The sequence below is a fragment of the Triticum urartu genome, chromosome 3 (assembly GCF_003073215.2).
Source record: "Triticum urartu cultivar G1812 chromosome 3, Tu2.1, whole genome shotgun sequence".
NCBI lineage: Eukaryota > Viridiplantae > Streptophyta > Magnoliopsida > Poales > Poaceae > Triticum > Triticum urartu.
The window spans coordinates 59,791,054-59,799,182 of record NC_053024.1 but is presented as its reverse complement, the minus strand read 5'-3'; the positions used below and the strand labels follow the sequence as shown (position 1 = coordinate 59,799,182).

The 8,129-nt window shown below is 44.3% G+C and overlaps 2 protein-coding genes across 2 annotated transcripts; both read left to right on the top strand.

The window, feature by feature from the left end:
• The first annotated feature begins 396 nt into the window (after positions 1–396).
• Positions 397–3,388, top strand: LOC125542840 (serine carboxypeptidase-like 17). Its single transcript, XM_048706064.1, has 11 exons — positions 397–757; positions 857–936; positions 1,027–1,149; positions 1,479–1,581; positions 1,833–1,870; positions 1,970–2,071; positions 2,168–2,248; positions 2,330–2,470; positions 2,558–2,862; positions 2,981–3,026; positions 3,126–3,388. The coding sequence occupies exons 1-11, from the start codon at positions 460–462 to the stop codon at positions 3,207–3,209; spliced, it is 1,401 nt and encodes a 466-aa protein (XP_048562021.1). The 5' UTR covers positions 397–459; the 3' UTR covers positions 3,210–3,388.
• A 1,796-nt stretch (positions 3,389–5,184) lies between these two features.
• Positions 5,185–6,816, top strand: LOC125542841 (sigma intracellular receptor 2-like). Its single transcript, XM_048706066.1, has 2 exons — positions 5,185–5,680; positions 6,515–6,816. Exons 1-2 carry the CDS (start codon positions 5,357–5,359, stop codon positions 6,689–6,691), a joined length of 501 nt encoding a protein of 166 aa, XP_048562023.1. The 5' UTR covers positions 5,185–5,356; the 3' UTR covers positions 6,692–6,816.
• Positions 6,817–8,129: the final 1,313 nt, after the last annotated feature.

Here is an 8,129-nt window from a genome sequence, read left to right as displayed (position 1 = left end):
AGTTAATAAAATCATCCTTTGTCGGAAAAATAGCACTAACAGAAGAGCCGGTATAGGACAAAGAGCTGGCTCACTTGCTCCAAACCTCCCTTGTGTTAATTAACGGTGTCTCATGGCTCGTGTGATGCGTGCGACTATTAATTAAAACCAGCAAATAACCTACTACTACTACTAACACAGCTTTCATGGTGATTTCGGGCTACTATCATAGTATCATATTGCGTCCAGCCAAAGCACAGCGGCGCTGGTTTCTAGGGGCGTTGAGTCAGATCTGTTTCTCCATTATACTGTATTGAAATTGAATTGAAGAGAAAGAGAAAGCAGGGCCATCTACCTAACGACAACGACAGATTCCTTCTTTTAATAAAGAGACTAATGATCCTTTAACTACAACTGGGCCGCGTTTGATGCGTCCTGCTCCTACCCAACAGCTTAGCTAGGCGAGGCGAGGAGGAGAGAATGAAACATATGAGCCATGGCTTGGCACTGGGAGTGGGCTTTCTCCTCCTCCTCATCGTCGCCGTCACCGCACAAAGTGAGAAGAACAAGACCACTGTGGTGAGCCATCTCCCTGGCTTCCATGGGCCTCTTCCCTTCTCCCTGGAGACAGGGTATGTGCAAGTGGACGATAGCAATGGCGTCCGCCTCTTCTACTACTTCGTTCAGTCGGAGAGGAGCCCCGCGGAGGACCCCGTCTTGCTCTGGCTCACCGGCGGCCCCGGGTGCTCCGCCTTCTCCGGCCTTGTCTACGAGATCGGTAACTATTTGCTTAACCATTCTCCATTTTCATCATCATGTTGTGACTAATATGCTTAACCATTTTACTTGTTGGTTGCTGCTGCTGCTGCTGCTGCAGGTCCTCTCAGCTTTCAGCCTGCAGATTCTTACACCGGTGGTCCGCCAGAGCTGGTGTACAGACCGGATTCTTGGACCAAGGCTAGTATATGTTCCTCTTCTGCCAGCCACCAATTCATCATGTAAGCATAATCGCATCTTCTAATCATGCTTCTGTCCACTCACCAACAGGTTGCCAATGTAATCTTTCTGGATTCCCCCGTTGGAGCTGGCTTTTCATACTCTGCAACAGACCAAGGGTACAAGTCCTGCGACACCCAAGCCGTTGACCAAATTGTCATCTTCCTTACCAAGGTCCGTCCAGTCACATACAGTATTTATCATGTTCCGTCTTATCACTCATAATTAGGTTTGTTTCTTATAATACTACTATTCTACGCACCACTACTTCTGAAACTTCCCATCTTCACGGATTTCCCATTACTTTTACATGCTGTGCTACATGCACATAATATTTTGAAGAAAAAAAATTCTGGAACACGCACGAGTGTGCGTATCATCTATTAAAAAAAGGGAAAGGGGAGAAAAATCCCCTCCAGTTAGCAGTAATTACAATATTTTGAATTCATATTTTTTAGCTAATTATTCTGAATTCTTATTATCATTATTTTCTCCATCTGCAGTGGTATGAGGATCATCCACAGTTCTTACTGAATCCACTTTTCATTGCCGGAGATTCGTATTCTGGCTTAATTGCGCCACCGCTAACCTTTCAAATTGCTAAGGGTACATAGAAATTTCCTTCTTGTTCCTTATTACAAATATTCCGCTCATCCTACAAAATTGAGAACTTTGGCATGAAATACTCCCTCTGTATCAAAATGTAAGGCGTTTTTGAGTCTCAATCTAAACCCAAAAAACGTCTTCCAGTTTGATACATAGGGAGTGCAACATATCTCTACTCAAATAATCCTTGACTTTAGTGTTGAACCCTCAGTGTTGTGCTTTAAATTACCTATCCCGTGCCTCTTTTCCAGGTATAGAAATGGGTTACAAGCCACTTCTTAATCTGAAGGTCAGACAACCTTTCTTTACTTTTGGAACAATTAACACATGATGTCTTTGTGTTGCTTTCTAAGTAGCGGCTAATGTTTCAACATGTGTATTGCTTCAGGGTTACATCATAGGCAACCCATTAACGGATCACAAGTTCGATTTGCCAGCCAGAGTCCCATATGCCCATAGGATGGGTCTCATATCTGACGAACAATATGAGGTGGTAGAGGGAATCACATCCTTTCTTTCTCATAGTATTGAGTTGCGTTATTTCACTTATTTGTGATGATTAAAATGTCTGTTTGCTCAACTTCAGATATACAGGGAAAGTTGCGGTGTGGACACCGGTATGAACCGAAACATACAATGCAAAAATTGCCATGATGCAATAGATAAGGTACGATAACTAGGAAATGTAGGGAAATGAAGGAAGCCCTTTTGTCTGAATTATTGATGATGCTTTTCCTACCAAGTGTAGTGTTTGAAGGGCATAAACATACATCACATCCTAGAACCCGAATGTTCTGCCGAATACAATGGAAATTCAGATAGCGGCAGGACGTTGCTTGACTTTGGTAGCGCGGAGCTTGGCTTGTCAGATATTTCTTCGGAGTGCAGAGTTAGTGACAAAGAAACCTACCTTAAATTCCTTAAGATTGTGCTCTTTGCTAATTTTAATGAACATATCTATATTTTCTGCATGCAGGAGAAAGGATATAGCATGTCTGGCATCTGGGCAAACAACATGGCAGTGAGAAAGGCTCTGGGTGTTCACAAGGGAACGGTTCCTGTGTGGCTGAGGTGCAACCATGGCACGCCATACACCACCGACATCAGGAGCAGCGTGGAGTATCACCGGAGCCTGACCAGCAAAGGCTACCGGAGCCTAATCTATAGCGGCGACCACGACATGACCGTGCCTTTCATCGGCACCCAGGCGTGGATCCGCTTTCTCGGCTTCGCCGTCGTCGATGAATGGAGGCCATGGTATGCCACCGGCCAAGTTGCTGGGTGAGTACGTTTGAGCCACTACCAGTGAAATCCAGTTGTTTTCCCCATCAGCTTGGGGAAACTTTAACATTCTTGATTTTTGACGCCGTTGATTGAGCTGCATTTTATGTGTGTGCAGGTTTACAACGTTGTACGCTAACAACCTCACTTTTGCGACAATCAAGGTACGTGAAGGGACTGCTAGTTTGATGTATTGACACTATTTGTTAATTTGCTACTCTATTTGTTTGTCATGCCAAGCAAGTGTTTCTTTGTTTAATCAGGGTGGTGGTCACACTGCTCCAGAGTACAGGCCCAAGGAATGCTTGGCCATGGTCGATAGGTGGCTCTCCGGCCGTCCTCTCTAACTCGACTTCTCGCGCGCATCACATGTGCTTTCTCTACGCACACAAGGATTTTCGATTCGGGAATACTATTCTATCGGCTGTAACCTCCTACTGTTAAGTTTGTCAATGTATAGCGTGACATGGTACATATAACATTTGCATGTTCATCATCGTCAAGGCAATACAAGTGTGATGATCCAGCCGATGCATCGATGGATGCATGCAACCTTCTATTATTGCATAGTTTTGAAAAATCCAACATCACAAAAGGGAGAATAAAAGGAACAAAAGCTATCACAAGGCTGAGAACAACAATGAGCGGCCATCTCCCATTGGTTGCACCTAGAGTTCATGGACACTCGGTTCTCCTCCCACCGAACATAGTACCACATGCTGACATGCAAAGCCAATTAAAGTTCAGGTTCCAACAACTGCACAAAAATAACACCACGGTAGTTCTGCTGAAAACAGCGTCAGTCCGGATTAGTTCTAATCAAATCATATCAAAATCATATATAAATATTGTAAACATGGCATGAATACTTTATAAATTATAGATACGTTGGAAGCATATCATCACACAACCTTTCTTTACTCTTGGAACAATTAACACAGGTTGTCTTAGTGTTGCCTTCTAAGTAGCTGCTAATGTTTCAACATATATATTGCTTCAGGGTTACATCATAGGCAACCCATTAACGGATCACAAGTTCGATTTGCCAGCCAGAGTCCCATATGCCCATAGGATGGGCCTCATATCTGATGAACAATATGAGGTGGTACAGGGAATCACATCCTTTCCTTGAGTTATTTCACTCATTTGTGATGATTAAAATTTCTATTTTGCTCAACTTCAGACATACAGGGAAAGTTGTGGTGCGGGCACCAGTATGAACCGAAACATACAATGCAAGAATTATGACACCGTATGCAAATGTGACACGTCCGGCCAGTTATCAACTTAAAAAAAACTTATTTTCTGAATTTTTTCTGAATTTTTTAAATTCAAATGTGTTACTATTTTTTCAATAAAAGTTTGAATTTTTTTAAAAATGTCTGCATTCAAAATTCGGTTTGTTGCCTTGCAGGGACGCAACTTCCTTTTGTTATTTTATTTTTATCTCTTGATAGACAAGTTGATTTTTCTTGTCCGGTAAGTATACGACTTAGAAACCAAGTCGGATTGAGATTGTGATCACGACGCAGTACCGCCTCTGGTCCTAATATATATACTGCTACTGGTTGCGGCCAAAGACACATCGAAAACACCTAGTGTTTTACTTCATCTCAAAACTTGTGCTGCCATCGTAGTCTACTTCATCCCTAACGCTGGTGTGCATCGGCGTGCGGGAGAGCGGGTCTTTGAAACCGTTCGTCCTTTCGATCCTGCACAGGGAGAGGACGAATTAGGTTTTTGGGAAGCGCTCTGCGCGACTGCTCAAGTTCATCATCATGGGTCGTCTTCTGTTCAAGTCGAGCGGTGCTACTCATTGACGTCTTCATCGCCGTCAACAACAAATCGTCACCAACATCGTCATCATCACCGTTGCTTCTTCAGCAACTAACAAATAGTACGTCCTACGTGTTCTGTTCATGTCTCTCCCCGTAACTTGCTACTTAATGTGTGATGCTGATGTGCATGTTTAGTTGTTCATCTAGTTTGCCAGATTGTTGCATTCTAGTCTTTGTTTTAGTCATGAATTATTTACTGAAATTAATCATGAACTTGTCTAATATTCCAACATAGCTTTGTCAAACATGGTCGAAAGAGCATCAATGGCAAAGTTAAAATGGCAAAGAGGGGACAACGGGTCACCTTATAGCAACCCTCTTTTCTTTGAAAGAAGTGACCAACATCGTCGTTGATCAAAATGGCAGTCTGGCCCCCGCTTCGAACCCCTTTCGAATCTCATGAAGGAAAGCCCGGTTGAGCCGATCGTAGGAGCAAAACAGCGTGGAAAGAAAATCTCCTCTCTACAGTCGCTTCCACTCCGCATCCCTCTCTATCGCAATCTCAACGTCAACCTCCACCTCGCAGACACAGTTTCTTCCTGTCATCACACTCCTACACCACAAGATACAGAGCAGCTCCTCTGTAGAAAAACAGGAACAGAGCGCGGTCCTCCACAGCTCCGCTCCGCTCCCTCCGGCCGCACCACAACAAACCAATGGGCGCCGTCTCGGCGACGGCGGACGTCGTGGTGGCGCTCTTCTCGCTGATCATGGCGGTGGCGGCCCCGCTGTTCGACTCTCAGGTCGTGCTCCCGCGCGACCTCTACCCGGCGCCGCTCGTGGACATCCACCGGTGGTTCGCCGTCGCGTTCGGGCACTACCTCGTCGCCGACCCGCCGCCTTTCTTCCTCGGCCTCGTCTGGCTCGACCTGGCCTTGCTGTGGCCCGTCTGCGTCGCCAACCTCTACGGCATCCTCGCGCGCCGCCGCTGGTCGGCCACCACCTCGCTCATGGCGGGGGTCTACATGCTCACCTACTTGGTACGTACCCGTCTTGGTCCTGCGTTTGCCCTTTCTTCTTGCTTTGCTTCAAGATCCATACAGGCGAAGTGATAGCTTCTTTCTCCGTTGACCAAGCGACAAGCATTTCATACAAGAAAAATCTTGATTGCTGCGCTGCCTTGGTGGTGGAAGTTTGTGGAGGAGAGTTTTTTTAGTGAAATGATTGATAATGTGATTCGATAATTCCTTGAGCAAATTTCACCGCCAGTTGTTGGTTCTGCCGACACTCGACTTGAGCAAATGACTTTATCCTCTTGTCTTCTCGCGGAGAGTGAATTACAAAAAACATCGACATTGAAGACTAGATTTACAGAAACCACAAGTCTATAATTTTGTAGGCTTCTCTGACCGCCACCGCCGCCGCCACTCTAGGGCACCATGGCGACGCGGCGGCGGTGGCGGTCGGAGATGTGACAGGGTTCGACGGCGGCGAACGAGTGGGAGCAGAGAGCGCGAGAGAATGAGGGTTGGGGGTGGGCCTGTAACGATTGAGGAAGGGACCGGTAGAAGAGGGTACCGGCTCGAGCAGGCCCGGGCACGGCGTCTGACGCTGTCTAACGGCTCAGACGGATGAACAGTGCCGCCACGTCGACAAAAGCGGGCCTACCTGTCATAATCTCACTTAAAACGACCGAACTGAGCAACTAGTGTTTTCTGCAAAAAAATTAGCCTGGAAGTTAGTGTTTTTGGGCACAAAATTATAGACTTGTGGTTTCTACAAACCTAGCCTTCAATATCAATATTTTTTACAATTCACACTCTCGCGGAAGATCTTTCTCGATTCGTTTCTAATGGTGACCGCAATTGTTTCAGTCCGCCATACTCGGCGACATGTTGGGCTCAGGAAAAGCAACGCTGAGGCTGCTTCAGCTGTATGTTCCGTTCATCGTGGTTGCTGTAATTGCAGTTTTGCGTGGTCTCTGCTCATGGTCAGCGCCGTTAGCTGCTGCAACATCGGTTGCATCTTCAGCTCAGAAGAAGAAAGCCTAGATTAAATTTGTGTTTATCACATTTTAGAAAGAAAGTAATCAAGTTCCATTCGATGTAAATGTGCAAGTACTTGTTCAATGACTGGTGTATCTTTTCTTTCATTATTAAGCATTAGCACCGTAAAAGTCATCCCCCGTCGCGACGGCCACACGACGACGCTTGCAGCGACGTCCCGCCACCACCATCAACAGCGCAAAGGGATGCCATGGCCCGCATGACAATGTTTTTCTTAAACACAGTGCATCACAATGTTGAAAGGATGGGGCTGCCAGGCTCGGGCAGGCCACCAACGACCAAAGATGCTACATCTACGGGACGTAGGAAGGGTTAACCAAGGGCATGTATAATGGTGTTACTTTTAGAGTGCTACGTAGGATAAATAATGAGGTGGAGGAGAGAGAACTCATAAGAGAAGACTTGTCTTCTCTTATTTAAGATAAGACAAGAGATGATTTCTTAGCACAATATGTCTCACCACATTTTTAGGAATTGCTAATTATTGAAGATAAAGCTAAGAGATGACCCATTGTAGACATTTTTCTTTGTCGTATCTAAATTACATGCAAAACTTAAGATAAGACTATCTTATCAACCATTGTACATGCCCTAAACTCTCTCCCCCCTTTCACGGGGGCGGACCCCTCTCTCCAGCAATCTCCAATCAACAACTCACACGTTACATATTTACGTTAATTACGTAACTAGAATCATGTAGGTGTAGCATTACTCACCAACGACTCATGCACGCACAGCACAATAGCAAAGGATGTGTTTGGTACATGTGAAAAAAATAGACGATGTGTTTTTTTAATGAAAAAGATCGGAGTTATCAATTCACCGGAAGTACAAAGCATCTCAAACACACAAAAAAATACATCAAGATTCCGAAACCACCGATGTGTTTGGTAGCATTATCAACCTAGTATATATGTTCTCCTAGACATACTAGGTGTAGACATGTTAAGTACATGCAACTGTTATTATTTAGTAGCGGTGTATGCTTTGAGACAAGCTGAGTTGAGACATTTGTTTGGTCGCTTGCATTGTGATTAGACATGCTTTAAACTAAGACTGTGTTGGTAGGATGTAACTTATCCAGATGTGGTTACCTTCTTTTAAGGTGGTGAGGATACTATGACAATTACAAATAGACAACATTTTTATTGAATCGTTATAAATAAAATTGGGTTCATATTTTATTATACTAGATGATACCACGCGCATTGCTACGGGAATTGGTTGCAAAATATTTTAATTAGATTGTATTGTGTGGGATATAAATATTTAGATAAATAGCACATGAACCAAAATTAAAAATACATAACACTTATTATATTTGATTATGTACATTGGTAAAATGTTTATTGAATATAAGTAGAGTAATAGAATGAAAAATATTTTCTCATGCATGGTCGCATGTGGTGGTGGATCTTTTTCC